The sequence below is a fragment of the Perissodus microlepis genome, chromosome 22 (genome assembly GCF_051167445.1).
Source record: "Perissodus microlepis isolate ML-2025 ecotype Zambia chromosome 22, ASM5116744v1, whole genome shotgun sequence".
Taxonomy (NCBI): Eukaryota; Metazoa; Chordata; class Actinopteri; order Cichliformes; family Cichlidae; genus Perissodus; species Perissodus microlepis.
The window spans coordinates 32,852,045-32,868,493 of record NC_140481.1 but is presented as its reverse complement, the minus strand read 5'-3'; the positions used below and the strand labels follow the sequence as shown (position 1 = coordinate 32,868,493).

Genomic DNA, 16,449 nt, shown 5'->3' with positions numbered 1-16,449 from the left:
TGGAATGATGAATGAAATGGATGCATGGCTGATAGACACTGCTCGCTGCTGAATAAAAATGATTGTGGTATGGCAGTATGACTAAACAGGTGTTGTCTCAAAGCACAGGCACAACTGTAACAAAATCTTAAACTATCACCTATCTGGGGTTTTGGACAAATAATTATTAGAGTAAAATGATAAGCTGAATGTTACCAAGGTCCAATTCACAATGGGTTCAACATTTGAACATGAAATGTGTTGTGGAGTTTTGAGTCCGTCTGACAGAGTTCTGGCTCCACCACTCACAGACTACGTGGTGCTGAAGTTTTAAATCAGAGTAATGCTTTCTTGTTCTTTCCAGTCTGCCTACATTAGGCTACCTGAATGCAGATTTCACTTCAAGGTTGTGTGGTAAAAGTGTCATGGCTGACTGGTAGTTTCAGCTGCAGAGAGAAACTGTGATGTTTTATGAGCCAGCGACATGTGATTACATCAACATCCAGATAAATATGTGCAGGTGGAGTAATGGTTGATATCGTCCTGGTTAAAGGTGTGTGCAGACACAGCTTGAATGCAAGTGTCTCTCTGCTTTTGTCCTCCTGAAACAGCCAACAACACTGACTGTTGCAGTGCTGTTTCACACATGCTCTGTGACATTTTTCAGAAGTGACCTGCTACATTTTACCGCTGTGACTGTGAACAGGTTCAGTCCTCTAATTAGAATTCTCGTACCTGCAGTAAGATTCGTATTGGTCTTCTTTGAGGTCTCGTTTATTTAAGGGGAAAAGTTGTGTCAGTTACCTGTTGCATTAAAGTGTGATGACAAGAGGTCCTGACCAAATGTCCATATGTGGCGCGGTGGGAGTGAGACGCCTTCCGCTGAGCCCTTATTCTCAGTGTGTAATGTAATGTGTGAAACACTGTTTTGGGCTGAGGGACAGTGCTGTAAAACTTGTGCAAACACAAAGAAAGAGACAAATTGTTTGTGTGTGTGTGTGAAACAAACACAAGATACTGAAAAGAAAGTCTTATATGTTCAGAAGGGCTCAACACAAAGTTTCTGCTTACATCACATTCTTCTGCACCTCTGTGGTTGTAAAAGCAGCTGTATGTGAGTGTCAACTGTTAGTTGTGTTGGATTACCATTGTCAAGTTTAATAATCAAATTGGATATTTGAGTTGTTTGTTTACATTACAAGGAGATATCAGACCCCATAAAACCACAATCATATAGTCTGGATTATCAGAATCACTCATTTTTATCCTTATCTACTCTTTTTTTTTCTCTGTGTGTGTTTATATACCACTGCAGCATGTCACTCAATTTTCTCCCACAGTTTGTGTTTACTTGTTTTGTCTTTGTCTGGGGGGAGTTATTTTTTTCCTCCTTATCTTTCCTCATGTTGTGCATTTTCCATTGTTATACCTCTCTGACCTGTCTTCCCCATGTGATGTTTTCGTGCAATGTATGTATGGTCAGAGGGTATGATGGCGCCGCCATTGCGTGCAATTGGTCAGCAGCCTTAACATGAAATTTCCCACTCGTGGGACTAATAAAGGCATCTCATCTCATCTCATCTCATCTTCCAAATACTGCAGGGTCTTTAATTTACAAAAGGAAATATGATGAAATAACTATTGTGATTTGCAGCAATATAAATAAAGCTGAATATAACTCAGTATTAACACTGACTATTGTAGAGAAATGATTATTATGAGAAATTATTCTCATCTTTAAAAAGTCAGGAAACACTTATTAATCAGTGCAAAAAGCCTTTATTTATGATAAGCTCAGTGTTGAGATTGTAGACATCACTATATTTTTAATATCAGTCCTCTAATCACACATGTTTGGATGACACACAAACATCAGGAAAACATTTAACAACTTTTCTCTGATAGATATAAATAAATAAAACCAGAATAAATAAGAATAAATATATGATTAAACATTTGGTTACTTAAACATTTCAAATCGTCAAAGGTACTTCAGTTTGTTGCTTCATTTGGAGGATGTGAACTTAAGAAATGTTAAAAAAATGATCTGAGTACATGTGACGACAGAGCCAGAACTACTGTAAGGAAGCTGATGTTGTTGAGAATAGCAGAGGAGGTGGTTGTTGCTGTAGCGGCAGTTTTGGTTGTTGTTGTCAGAACAGCTGTGGTTGTTGTTGCTGCAGTTGGGGTTGTTGTTGCTGCAGTTGGGGTTGTTGTTGGAACAGATCTGGTTGTTGTCGGAACAGCTGTGGTTGTTGTCACTGCAGTTGTGGTTGTTGTTGGAGCAGCTGTAGTTGTTGTTGCTGCGGTTGTGGTTGTTGTCACGGCAGTTGGGGTTTTTGTTGGAGCAGCGGTAGTTGTTGTCGCGGCACTTGTGGTTGTTGTTGGAGCAGCTGTAGTTGTTGTTGCTGCGGTTGTGGTTGTTGTCGGAACAGCTGTTGTCGTTGTCACTGCAGTTGGGGTTTTTGTTGGAGCAGCTGTAGTTGTTGTCGCTGCAGTTGTGGTTGTTGTTGGAGCAGCTGTAGTTGTTGTTGCTGCGGTTGTTGTCACTGCAGTTGGGGTTTTTGTTGGAGTAGCTGTAGTTGTTGTCGCGGCACTTGTGGTTGTTGTCGGAACAGCTGTGGTCGTTGTCACTGCAGTTGGGGTTTTTGTTGGAGCAGCTGTAGTTGTTGTCGGGGAAGTTGTGGTTGCTGTTGGAGCAGCTGTGGTTGTTGTTGCTGCGGTTGTGGTTGTTGTTGCTGCAGTTGTGGTTGTTGTCGGAGCAGCTGTGGTTGTTGTTGCTGCGGTTGTGGTTGTTGTTGCTGCAGTTGTGGTTGTTGTCGGAGCAGCTGTGGTTGTTGTCACTGCAGTTGTGGTTGTTTTCGCTGCAACTGTGGTTGTTGTTGGAGCAGCTGTGGTTGTTGTTGGAGCAGCTGTGGTTGTTGTTGCTGCAGTTGTGGTTGTTGTCGCTGCAAATGTGGTTGTTGTTGTCGCAGCTGTGGTTGTTGTTGCTGCAGTTGTGGTTGTTGTCGCTGCAACTGTGGTTGTTGTTGGAGCAGCTGTGGTTGTTGTTGCTGCGGTTGTGGTTGTTGTTGCTGCAGTTGTGGTTGTTGTTGCTGCAACTGTGGTTGTTGTCGGAGCAGTTGTGGTTGTTGTTGCTGCAGTTGTGGTTGTTTTAGCTGCAGTTGTGGTTGTTGTTGGAGCAGCTGTGGTTGTTGTTGGAGCAGCTGTGGTTGTTGTTGCTGCAGTTGTGGTTGTTGTTGCTGCAGTTGTGGTTGTTGTCGCTGCAACTGTGGTTGTTGTCGGAGCAGCTGTGGTTGTTGTCGCTGCAACTGTGGTTGTTGTTGGAGCAGCTGTGGTTGTTGTTGCTACGGTTGTGGTTGTTGTTGCTGCAGTTGTGGTTGTTGTCGGAGCAGCTGTGGTTGGTGTTGCTGCAGTTGGGGTTGTTGTCGGAGCAGCTGTGGTTTTTGTCGCGGCACTTGTGGTTGTTGTTGGAACAGCTGTAGTTGTTGTCGCTGCAGCTGTGGTTGTTGTTGGAGCAGCTGTGGTTGTTGTCGCGGCACTTGTGATTGTTGTTGGAACAGCAGTTGCAGTTGGTGTCGGAGCAGCTGTGGTTGTTGTCGCTGCAGCTGTGGTTGTTGTTGGAACAGCTGTAGTTGGTGTTGGAGCAGTTGTGGTTGTAGTTGCTGCGGTTGTGGTTGTTGTTGCGGCACTTGTGAATGTTGTTGGAACAGCTGTAGTTGTTGTCGCTGCAGCTGTGGTTGTTGTTGGAGCAGCTGTGGTTGTTGTCGCTGCAGCTGTGGTTGTTGTTGGAACAGCTGTGGTTGTTGTCGCGGCACTTGTGATTGTTGTTGGAACAGCAGTTGCAGTTGGTGTCGGAGCAGCTGTGGTTGTTGTCGCTGCAGCTGTGGTTGTTGTTGGAACAGCTGTAGTTGGTGTTGGAGCAGTTGTGGTTGTAGTTGCTGCGGTTGTGGTTGTTGTCGCGGCACTTGTGATTGTTGTTGGAACAGCTGTAGTTGTTGTCGCTGCAGGTGTGGTTGTTGTTGGAGCAGCTGTGGTTGTTGTCGCTGCAGCTGTGGTTGTTGTTGGAGCAGCTGTGGTTGTTGTCACTGCAGTTGTGGTTGTTGTTGGAGCAGCTGTAGTTGTTGTTGCTGCGGTTGTGGTTGTTGTTGGAGCAGCTGTGGTTGTTGTCACTGCAGTTGTGGTTGTTGTTGGAGCAGCTGTAGTTGTTGTTGCTGCGGTTGTGGTTGTTGTCACGGCAGTTGGGGTTTTTGTTGGAGCAGCGGTAGTTGTTGTCGCGGCACTTGTGGTTGTTGTTGGAGCAGCTGTAGTTGTTGTTGCTGCGGTTGTGGTTGTTGTCGGAACAGCTGTGGTCGTTGTCACTGCAGTTGGGTTTTTTGTTGGAGCAGCTGTAGTTGTTGTCGCTGCAGTTGTGGTTGTTGTTGGAGCAGCTGTAGTTGTTGTTGCTGCGGTCGTTGTCACTGCAGTTGGGGTTTTTGTTGGAGCAGCTGTAGTTGTTGTCGGGGAAGTTGTGGTTGTTGTTGGAGCAGCTGTAGTTGTTGTTGCTGCGGTTGTGGTTGTTGTTGCTGCAGTTGTGGTTGTTGTCGGAGCAGCTGTGGTTGTTGTTGCTGCGGTTGTGGTTGTTGTCGCTGCAGTTGTGGTTGTTGTCGGAGCAGCTGTGGTTGTTGTCACTGCAGTTGTGGTTGTTGTCGCTGCAACTGTGGTTGTTGTTGGAGCAGCTGTGGTTGTTGTTGCTGCGGTTGTGGTTGTTGTTGCTGCAGTTGTGGTTGTTGTTGCTGCAACTGTGGTTGTTGTCGGAGCAGTTGTGGTTGTTGTTGCTGCAGTTGTGGTTGTTTTCGCTGCAGTTGTGGTTGTTGTTGGAGCAGCTGTGGTTGTTGTTGGAGCAGCTGTGGTTGTTGTTGCTGCAGTTGTGGTTGTTGTTGCTGCAGTTGTGGTTGTTGTCGCTGCAACTGTGGTTGTTGTCGGAGCAGCTGTGGTTGTTGTCGCTGCAACTGTGGTTGTTGTTGGAGCAGCTGTGGTTGTTGTTGCTACGGTTGTGGTTGTTGTTGCTGCAGTTGTGGTTGTTGTCGGAGCAGCTGTGGTTGGTGTTGCTGCAGTTGGGGTTGTTGTCGGAGCAGCTGTGGTTGTTGTTGCTGCAACTGTGGTTGTTGTCGGAACAGCTGTGGTTGTTGTCGCGGCACTTGTGATTGTTGTTGGAACAGCTGTAGTTGTTGTCGCTGCAGCTGTGGTTGTTGTTGGAGCAGCTGTGGTTGTTGTCGCTGCAGCTGTGGCTGTCGTTGGAACAGCTGTGGTTGTTGTCGCGGCACTTGTGATTGTTGTTGGAACAGCAGTTGCAGTTGGTGTCGGAGCAGCTGTGGTTGTTGTCGCTGCAGCTGTGGTTGTTGTTGGAACAGCTGTAGTTGGTGTTGGAGCAGTTGTGGTTGTAGTTGCTGCGGTTGTGGTTGTTGTCGCGGCACTTGTGATTGTTGTTGGAACAGCTGTGGTTGTTGTCGCTGCAGGTGTGGTTGTTGTTGGAACAGCTGTGGTTGTTGTCGCTGCACTTGTGATTGTTGTTGGAACAGCAGTTGCAGTTGGTGTCGGAGCAGCTGTGGTTGTTGTCGCTGCAGCTGTGGTTGTTGTTGGAACAGCTGTAGTTGGTGTTGGAGCAGTTGTGGTTGTAGTTGCTGCGGTTGTGGTTGTTGTCGCGGCACTTGTGATTGTTGTTGGAACAGCTGTAGTTGTTGTCGCTGCAGCTGTGGTTGTTGTTGGAGCAGCTGTGGTTGTTGTCGCTGCAGCTGTGGTTGTTGTTGGAGCAGCTGTGGTTGTTGTCGCGGCACTTGGGATTGTTGTTGGAACAGCTGTGGTTGTTGTCGCTGCAGCTGTGGTTGTTGTTGGAACAGCTGTGGTTGTTGTCGCGGCACTTGTGATTGTTGTTGGAACAGCAGTTGCAGTTGGTGTCGGAGCAGCTGTGGTTGTTGTCGCTGCAGCTGTGGTTGTTGTTGGAACAGCTGTAGTTGGTGTTGGAGCAGTTGTGGTTGTAGTTGCTGCGGTTGTGGTTGTTGTCGCGCCACTCGTGGTTGTTGTTGGAACAGCTGTGGTTGTTGTCACTGCAGTTGTGGTTGTCGTTTCTGCGGTTGTGGTTGTTGTTGCTGCACTTGTGGTTGTTGTTGGAGCAGCTGCGGTTGTTGTCTCTGCAGCTGGGTTTGTTGTCGCTGCAGTTATGGCTGTTGTCTCTGTAGTTGGGGTTGTTGTCTCTGCGTTGCAGCAGGCTGTGTAGAAAATCTTATTTCATTTTCATATTTCCTCACATTAACCACATCTTTATGAATAGGAAATTCTTTGACATTTTTTCCTACCAACAACAAGAAGAACGATGACAAACATCTTTGCGATCATGGTGATGCTGATTTTCTGCTCCTGTCTCTGAAAATAAAAATTCACTGTGGTTATTATGATTTAAAGAAAGCATTATTCCTTCAATTGCCTTAATTAAGCTTTCTAAAGTTATCTTGAAAAGAAGTTTGAGATCTAAAACCCATAATATAAAAAAGTTCCTATTCAATTACATAATTTAAAATATATATTTTTTTCTATAGTACTGTTTTTGTGCTTTAAATTTAAAGTGTGGACTGAAGGACAATTTGCTTCTTCTACAGTTCTTAGGTTATGTCTTGATTAATAGTCCACATCTCTCAACGAGGTGCTTGTACACATGTAGTTTGAAGCAAAAGCAACAAGAAGAAATTAAGAAATCATGAAGGAAAGGCTCTGACTATGATGACCTTATTGTTACTGACTGTAAATCAGAGCAAAAGTCACCACTTCATGTTTATAGTGTTAATCAACTCCAATATTGACATATATCACTCACCCATTAAATCTATCTATCTATCTATCTATCTATCTATCTATCTATATGTGTGTGTGTGTGTGTGTGTGTGTGCGTGTGTGTTGTGAATGTGTCATGTATTATTTATCAAGGGTAATAGCAAAAAAACAAAACAAAAACAGAAGCATTAAAAAAACCTTCTGAACTTTAAGATAAACACAACCCAACAAATTGCTGCCTAAATTACACCATATGTTGCCAAAAGATCATATCCAGAAATAAATCTATCAATTCATCTTAAAAATCACATGTAGATGTCAGATATATATTTAATATTAGGGTTACTTACATAGTATTTCTTTGCTTGTAAGTCGTCCACTGCAGTGAAAGAAAGTGATGTTCTCTGACTTCATCTCCTCTTTTTATAAGCAGCCAACATGAACCTGAGGACAAATATGTGGAGGTGGAGTAATGGTAGTTATCGTCATGGTTTAAGGTGTGTGCACCAACCTTTTATTTACCTGCATCTCTCTCCTATTGTCCTCCTGAAGCAGTCATCACTTTAATTTTGGCAGTTACACACACACACACACACACATATTTGTGACATGTTTTGACGTGAGCTTCTACATTTTCTCTGTGACTATGACTACATTTATGTGATTGTATCTTCATGGCAACATTAGGACTCTATGTGGTCCATAAAAGATGACCATTTTGCGACAATAAAACAAATATTCGGTGATTAGTTTTGGATTAAATAAATCTCATAACTGGCTGACTAGATTTAGACCAAGAATCAACATTTACAGGTTGGTGGTGCTCGGTGGGCAGTCAGCGTCCACATCAAAATAACTCTGATTTCTCTCTTTTTTGTCTTTTCTTTTACACACATTCTAAATATTACTGGTTCATTCACTTGAAATGAAATAACACTGTAAATAAGAAGTCAGTTTTAAACGCGTTCTTAGAGTGTGGAGTTTGCTTTTTATTTGCTTTTATTTTCTTCTAGGTTATTGCAACACTTAATGCAGGAAGTCATTCCTCAGTTATCAGAGACACAAGGTGAGACCTGACTAAAAGAGACTTACACACTTGTGCTGTAATAAACAAGACCTGAAAATGCTGACTGAGCCTCTCAGTTAATCAGACAAATACATACCATACTCATGCATCAGTTAAAATGGAGGTTTAATGCATTTCAGCATTATCTTCACTGTTTAGACCCGAGTTGGTTCATCTTTTGCACCTTCAAATCTTCAAATATACACAGGTAAGAGAAAGTGAGGGTAAAGCATTCTTACAATTGTGGTCTTTAAGGTCTTTAAAGGTGTAAACTTTTATTTCTCCAAGCTCAATTCTCAGGCGTTTAAGCAGAGTAGCTGGAATAGAAATGATTAAATCCTTTATTTAAATGGGATTCACTGAGACTGAGATCTGGTTTGCAAGAGACACCTGTTTACAGAACTTATTTGCCACAAAACAGCCACATAATAAAAGGAAACATTATACGTCATACACACAAATTAAGAAAAATATGTACAAGGGTAGTTGCAGGTAGACAAATATGGGGCCTTCACACTTCAGTGGGCTGGCAGTCAGGTATCCTTTAACCCCCTCAGGCTCAAATTAAACTTTTTGTTACTAATGCACAACCAAGTCCTGCAGTGGTACTTCTGAGTAAAAAAAACTCATAAAATATATATGTGGGGTAATCAGGTTGTTAGTTTTGAACTGTTGCAAATCGGCAACGCCTGCCTCGAGAGGGTTAAGTCCAGGAGCTTCTTCTTTTTTTTCATTTTAATTATAATGTTGCACAATTTCTTTATCACTTCTTGTGCCCACTAAATAGTGTTTGATAACACACATTGAACATTTTCCATGTAAATCTGATGATAATGAGCTAATACTGACAAACAGATGTCCAGAGACAGCCTCATTTATCAAGCATGTAAATTGGACGATGTGAATTTTTATTGAATTTTTATTGTAAGTCAGTTTTGCTTCATGTGATAAAAAATAGAAGGCCCTTTTCAAAAAGATTAAAAGTTTTCCAATCTATGATCAACAAGGTCTTTAGATTGAACTCACCAAGGATCACACTGATACAATCAAATCTCTAGGAAGAGTTCATTAGTACAAAAATGCTACCATGGCTGGCTTCTTGTTGACTTTAGGGCTCCAGGAGGATTTAGGTGAAACCTATTGCTGGGGCTAATAAGGTGCAACCCAAGGCTCATACATGCAATTAAACTTTGACATCTTAAAAGATGAGAGTATGACAGCAGCATCTTGTAAGAGGAAACTTTTGGACACATCAGTACAGGACTCCACCCGGTACAAGAGTGTTTTTATTCATGTTGTCGATGCTTCAGTTGAAGATTTGAGGATTTTTTTTAGAACACATGGTACATACGTGTGTTGTGATGTTTGTGAGTCAGGATAAGATTTGTTGTGACGTAGTTGCCTACGGTGTATCCTCAATACTCAGTAGTGACGTGTTGTCTCTTGTTTGATAGATATGTGGCATTCCTCAGGGAAGACTCCACCACCTTGAGAATGTGGAAAATGCTTTGAGTTATTTGTGTACCCCAGTGCACAAACAATGAGTTCTAGTTCTGTTAACAGACAGGAGACTAAATAATGAGGTGTGGTTGAAGGTTTAGGTAACTAGAAGCAACTTCAGTTTCATGCTTCCAAAACCACACCTCATATGACTGAGTGAGCATCACTAGAAAAACAGGCGTAGTCACGGTATACTTTTCTAACCTGCTGACATACTGCTGTTCATCCCTATGTCTCTAAAGAACTAAGAAAATCAGGTACAGGCACTCCAACAGTGGAAAGACTCCAAACTAATTTAATGATCAAATTCCAACTTGTAGTTGGTGTTGCACGCTAAAAAATGCATACATTTATATTAAATTACAGCTGGATTTCAACCTTGATGCTCCACAATGATGTGTGGACCAGGGTGGAGGCAATCTAGTGTGACAGTTGTAGGTTGAAGACAAAGGAACAGCTACAACAAGACATTTGCTGTTATATCAGGGAATCAAGTACTTCTGATTTGAGGCTCTCTTTTTCACAGGAGCTACAGTATCCAGATTCATATGCAGTGAAGCAGGAACATTATTAATAAGATAACTAACTTCTGTGGGAGCAGCTTTCAGGTAGCTTTTCTGCTCTGTCTTGGTACAGGGCATTGAAAATGCTAACAGTGGGTGAATTATATCCTTAAGCTCAGTTACAGCACTCTCAGACAGACATCTCCTGTGATGAAGTCTATTCCCCACTGCTGTGTAATCCATTCACTCAAAAGAGGGTTCTCAGGAAATACTATTAAATCTTCAGTTTCTCATTCAGTTTTTCATCTTGTAACAAAATGCTGTTTTTGTGGTGACTCCTCCAGTTAAACATCTGAGGATTTTTTACCTGCATATGTGTAGGTTGTGATGTCTGGTGGATATTTCAGGGTTGGTGTCGTAACAGAAAACAGCAGCCATCCGCTGATGTGAGAAAACCAACACACAGATCATTGCTGTTCCAAGAACGTCTTGTCACACTTTTGAAATGCTTCTCTGCCACAAGAAGCAGCTTATTAAAAGGTCACACAGGTTATGTTTAGGTATGATGGGCAAATCCCAAACACTCAGTAATGCGCTGACTCCTGTTTGATGGATGTGGTGCATTCCTCAGAGAGCAAGAATCAAAAGGAAAAGTCTTAATATTAACAATGGTCAACACCAACAGCATATTCAAAACAAGCCCTCAGATACGTAAAAATACGCTGTAAAAAGATTCCCCATCACTAAAATCACACATTGATTTCTTCTTCTACACTGATATGAATTTGCATACTCCAGCATTCTGATTCCCAACATTCTGAAGAAGGAACTGCTTGCATGTTTCGAGATTGACGAGCTACAACACAATGGGGGAGCCAAGATGACAGGTCAGGTGGGAGATGTTGAGAGTGCACTTGGGGCTTGGTACCTACCAAGAATCATTGAGTGCAAGAAGAACTGACCTGAAAGATAGGATCTTGGCGAAGCTTGCAACCTGGACCCTCCATAGCTGGTTACCACCGACATCACGACGAGGAAGCTCCTGACTATGCATGGAGGGTTTCACCCCAAGTCCAGCACCCTGAGACTGTACACTAAGCGGAAGAAGGTGGCAGGGGACTGGTGAGTGTCGGCACCACAGTCGAGGATGAAACAATGAAAATCCATGAGTCCATCAGAATGATGGTCATGACCGACCACATGCTTAGTGAAACACAGTATGTACCACCAGCAGATAGAGGAAGTGGCTGACATCCAGAAGTCCTACCTGTAGCTGGACTGAAAGACAGCACAGAGGCACTAATCATGGCAGCACAGCAACAAGCACTATGCACAAGATCCATAGAGGCTGGGGTCTGTCACACAAGGCAAGACCCCAGGTGCAGGCTGTGTAAAGATGCCCCTGAGACAATCCAGCACATAACAGCAGGGTGCAAGATGCTAGCAGAAGATGTGGAGGGTGAAGGTGACAGTGGTCCCAGTGGTGATCGGAGCACTAGGTGCGGTGACTCCCAAGCTAGGCGAGTGGTTCCAGCAGGCAGCAGGTCCCAGGAACAACATTGGAGATCTCTGTCCAGAAGAGAGCAGTCCTGGGAACAGGACCCTCAAGCTCCCAGGCCTCTGGTAGAGGACCCGAGCTTGAAGGATAAAAATATGTGTATATATGTTCATATATGCTTGGCCAGTCAAGTACCTTTACCCTCAGTTTACTTAGCAAGGCACTGGTCTTGTTGGAGATGTGTTTGGGGTTGGTATCATGTTGGAGAACTGTCCTGTGGCCCAGTCTCTGAAGGGAGGGGATCATGCTCTGCTTCGGTATGTCACAGTCAGTGTTGGTCAAGTTACTTGAAAAAAGTAATCAGTAACTAATTACTGACTACTTCCCCCAAAAGTAATCCCATTACTTTACTGATTACTTATTTTTAAAAGTAATTAGTTACTTAGTTATGTAGTTAGTTTTTAAAACTATGATTTACAACCTGAACAGGAAATAAAGCGATAGATCTTTCAGCCCAATTCTACGTTTTCTACATAATCCATCATGTAAAATGTAATCAAATGAAAAAGTCTCTTTTTAAAAATTATTTTATTAGTTTTAATCTTTTAATTTTATGCATCAAGACATCCTCTGACTGGAAGAAATATGTTTAACATTTAAACCTATTTTCTGCATATTCCAGCACATAAAATAAAAAGTTTTTTGTGTTTACACTCACTCTTTCAAATAGATGCAAGTGAAACACAGCAGAAATTAAATAAAATCAAAGACTCAGCGGTCCTGTTGCTCTATTTTCACCTGTATAGCAGGAGTGGGGCAGGCGGAGGTTTGCCCTGGTGCAGGTGTGTTGCAGCGGTCAGTGGAAGAATCCGGGAGTTTCTCTGTGGATTTCACATTCCTGTGGCAGCGCACTCGATGCTTGCTCAGAGGTTTAGGGGTTTTTTTCGCTGTAAAAAGACTTTTTCTTCCCACGCACTGTACAGTGGACGCTAATGTTTTTGTCACTTTTTACGGAATCAAACTCAAAGTAAGGTCAGTACTTCCACGCTTTAAATGCTGCACGCTCATCCTCTCTCCCACTCTCATTATATTATCGATATTTGGTCTGCACACAGCTGTTGCCACGACCGTCGTAAGTAACACGTTACTGTAATCCGATTACTTGTTTCTGCTGCCCATCTCTGGTCACAGTACATGTTGGCCTTCATGGTTCCGTCAATTAACTCTAGCTCTCCAGTGCCAGCAGCAGTCATGCAGCCCCAAACAATGACATCCCACCACCATGCTTGAAAGACACACTTGTCTTTGTGCTCCTCACCTGGTTGCCGCAAAACATTCTTGACTCCATCTGAACCACAATTTGAAAATTTTGTGTGATTTTTAAGATGAATTGATAGATTTATTTCTGGATATGATCTTTTGGCAGCATATGGTGTAATTTAGGCAGCAATTTGTTGGGTTGTGTTTGTCTTATAGTTCAGAAGTTCGTTATAATGCTTCTGTTTTTGTTTTGTTTTTCTATTAGCCTTGATAAATAATATATGACACATTCACAACACACACACACACACACACACACATATACATATATAGATAGATAGATAGATAGATATATAGATAGATAGATAGATAGATAGATAGATTTAATGGGTGAGTGATATATGTCAATATTGGAGTTGATTAACACTGTAAACATGAAGTGGTGACTTTTGCTCTGATTTACAGTCAGTAACAATAAGGTCATCATAGTCAGAGCCTTTCCTTCATGATTTCTTAATTTCTTCTTGTTGCTTTTGCTTCAAACTACATGTGTACAAGCACCTCGTTGAGAGATGTGGACTATTAATCAAGACATAACCTAAGAACTGTAGAAGAAGCAAATTGTCCTTCAGTCCACACTTTAAATTTAAAGCACAAAAACAGTACTATAGAAAAAAAATTATATTTTAAATTATGTAATTGAATAGGAACTTTTTTATATTATGGGTTTTAGATCTCAAACTTCTTTTCAAGATAACTTTAGAAAGCTTAATTAAGGCAATTGAAGGAATAATGCTTTCTTTAAATCATAATAACCACAGTGAATTTTTATTTTCAGAGACAGGAGCAGAAAATCAGCATCACCATGATCGCAAAGATATTTGTCATCGTTCTTCTTGTTGTTGGTAGGAAAAAATTTAATTTGTCAAAGAATTTCCTATTCATAAAGATGTGGTTAATGTGAGGAAATATGAAAATGACATGAGATTTTCTACACAGCCTGGTGCAACGCAGAGACAACAACCCCAACTGCAGCGACAACAAACCCAACTGCAGAGACAACAACCCCAACTGCAGAGACAACAACCCCAACTGCCGCAACAACAACCACAGCTGATCCAACAACAACCACAGCTGATCCAACAACAACCACAGCTGCTCCAACAACAACCACAGCTGCCGCAACAACAACCACAGCTGCCGCAACAACAACCACAGCTGCAGCGACAACAACCACAGCTGATCCAACAACAACCACAGCTGCTCCAACAACAACCACAGCTGCTCCAACAACAACCACAGCTGCAGCGACAACAACCACAGCTGATCCAACAACAACCACAGCTGCAGCGACAACAACCACAGCTGATCCAACAACAACCACAGCTGCTCCAACAACAACCACAGCTGCAGCGACAACAACCACAGCTGATCCAACAACAACCACAGCTGATCCAACAACAACCACAGCTGAATCCGACAACAACCACAACTGCAGTGACAACAAAACCAACTGCAGCGACAACAAACCCAACTGCAGAGACAACAACCCCAACTGCAGAGACAACAACCCCAACTGCCACAACAACAACCACAGCTGATCCAACAACAACCACAGCTGCTCCAACAACAACCACAGCTGCCGCAACAACAACCACAGCTGCCGCAACAACAACCACAGCTGATCCAACAACAACCACAGCTGCTCCAACAACAACCACAGCTGCCGCAACAACAACCACAGCTGCAGCGACAACAACCACAGCTGATCCAACAACAACCACAGCTGCTCCAACAACAACCACAGCTGCAGCGACAACAACCACAGCTGATCCAACAACAACCACAGCTGCAGCGACAACAACCACAGCTGATCCGACAACAACCACAGCTGATCCAACAACAACCACAGCTGCTCCAACAACAACCACAGCTGCCGCGACAACAACCACAGCTGATCCGACAACAACCACAACTGCAGTGACAACAAACCCAACAGCAGAGACAACAACCCCAACTGCAGCGACAACAAAGCCAACTGCAGAGACAACAACCCCAACTGCAGAGACAACAACCCCAACTGCCGCAACAACAACCACAGCTGATCCAACAACAACCACAGCTGATCCGACAACAACCTCAGCTGCAGCGACAACAACCACAGCTGATCCAACAACAACCACAGCTGTTCCAACAACAACGACAGCTGCAGAGACAACAACCCCAAATACAGCGACAACTAACCCAACAGCAGAGACAACAACCCCAACTGCAGAGACAACAACCCCAACTGCAGCGACAACAAACCCAACTGCAGAGAAAACAACCCCAACTGAAGAGGCAACAACCCCAACTGCCGCAACAACAACCACAGCTGATCTAACAACAACCACAGCTGATCCGACAACAACCACAACTGCAGCGACAACAACCCTGGCTGCTCCAACAACAACCACAGCTGATACAACAACAACCACAGCTGATCCAACAACAACCACAGCTGCAGCGACAACAACCACAGCTGATCCAACAACAACCACAGCTGTTCCAACAATAACCACAGCTGATCCGACAACAACCCCAAATACAGCGACAACTAACCCAAAAGCAGAGACAACAACCCCAACTGCAGCGACAACAAACCCAACTGCAGCGACAACAAACCCAACTGCAGAGACAACAACCCCAACTGCAGAGACAACAACACCAACTGCAGCGACAACAAACCCAACTGCAGAGACAACAACCCCAACTGCAGAGACAACAACACCAACTTCCGCAACAACAACCACAGCTGATCCAACAACAACCACAGCTGCTCCGACAACAACCACAGCTGCCGCAACAACAACCACAGCTGAAGCGACAACAACCACAGCTGATCCAACAACAACCACAGCTGCTCCAACAACAACCACAACTGCAGCGACAACAACCACAGCTGATCCAACAACAACCACAGCTGCAGTGACAACAAACCCAACTGCAGACATAACAACCCCAACTGCAGAGACAACAACCCCAAATACAGTGACAACAAACCCAACTGCAGAGACAACAACCCCAACTGCAGAGCCAACAACCCCAACTGCCGCAACAACAACCACAGCTGATCCGACAACAACCACAACTGCAGCGACAACAACCACGGCTGCTCCAACAACAACCACAGCTGATCCAACAACAACCACAGCTGATCCAACAACAACCACAACTGCAGTGACAACAAACCCAACAGCAGAGACAACAACCCCAACTGCAGCGACAACAAACCCAACTGCAGAGACAACAACCCCAACTGCCGCAACAACAACCACAGCTGATCCAACAACAACCACAGCTGATCCGACAACAACCTCAGCTGCAGCGACAACAACCACAGCTGATCCAACAACAACCACAGCTGTTCCAACAACAACCACAGCTGATCCGACAACAACCCCAAATACAGCGAACACTAACCCAACAGCAGAGACAACAACCCCAACTGCAGAGACAACAACCCCAACTGCAGCGACAACAAACCCAACTGCAGAGACAACAACCCCAACTGCCGCAACAACAACCACAGCTGATCCAACAACAACCACAGCTGATCCGACAACAACCACAGCTGATCCAACAACAACCACAGCTGCAGCGACAACAACCACAGCTGATCCAACAACAACCACAGCTGATCCAAAAACAACCACAGCTGCAGCGACAACAACCACAGCTGATCCAACAACAACCACAGCTGATCCACAAACAACCACAGCTGCAGCGACAACAACCACAGCTAATCCGACAACAACCACAGCTGATCCGACAACAACCACAACTGTTCCAACAAC

The 16,449-nt window shown here is 43.7% G+C and overlaps 1 protein-coding gene across 1 annotated transcript; it reads right to left on the bottom strand.

Moving 5' to 3' along the window:
- Positions 1-3,106: 3,106 nt before the first annotated feature.
- LOC146363612 (uncharacterized) lies at positions 3,107-7,148 on the bottom strand. The gene is made up of 2 exons (XM_084918480.1): positions 6,315-7,148; positions 3,107-6,227 (listed from the first exon to the last, which is right to left on the bottom strand). The coding sequence occupies exons 1-2, from the start codon at positions 6,425-6,427 to the stop codon at positions 3,134-3,136; spliced, it is 3,207 nt and encodes a 1,068-aa protein (XP_084774606.1). The 5' UTR covers positions 6,428-7,148; the 3' UTR covers positions 3,107-3,133.
- Positions 7,149-16,449: the final 9,301 nt, after the last annotated feature.

Coding starts and splice junctions, on each gene's coding strand:
- LOC146363612 (XM_084918480.1), bottom strand. CDS start 6,427: ATGCTTTCTTTAAATCATAATAACCACAGTGAATTTTTATTTTCAGAG. Junction 6,228..6,314: donor CATCGTTCTTCTTGTTGTTG/GTAGGAAAAAAT, acceptor TTTTCTACACAG/CCTGCTGCAACGCAGAGACA.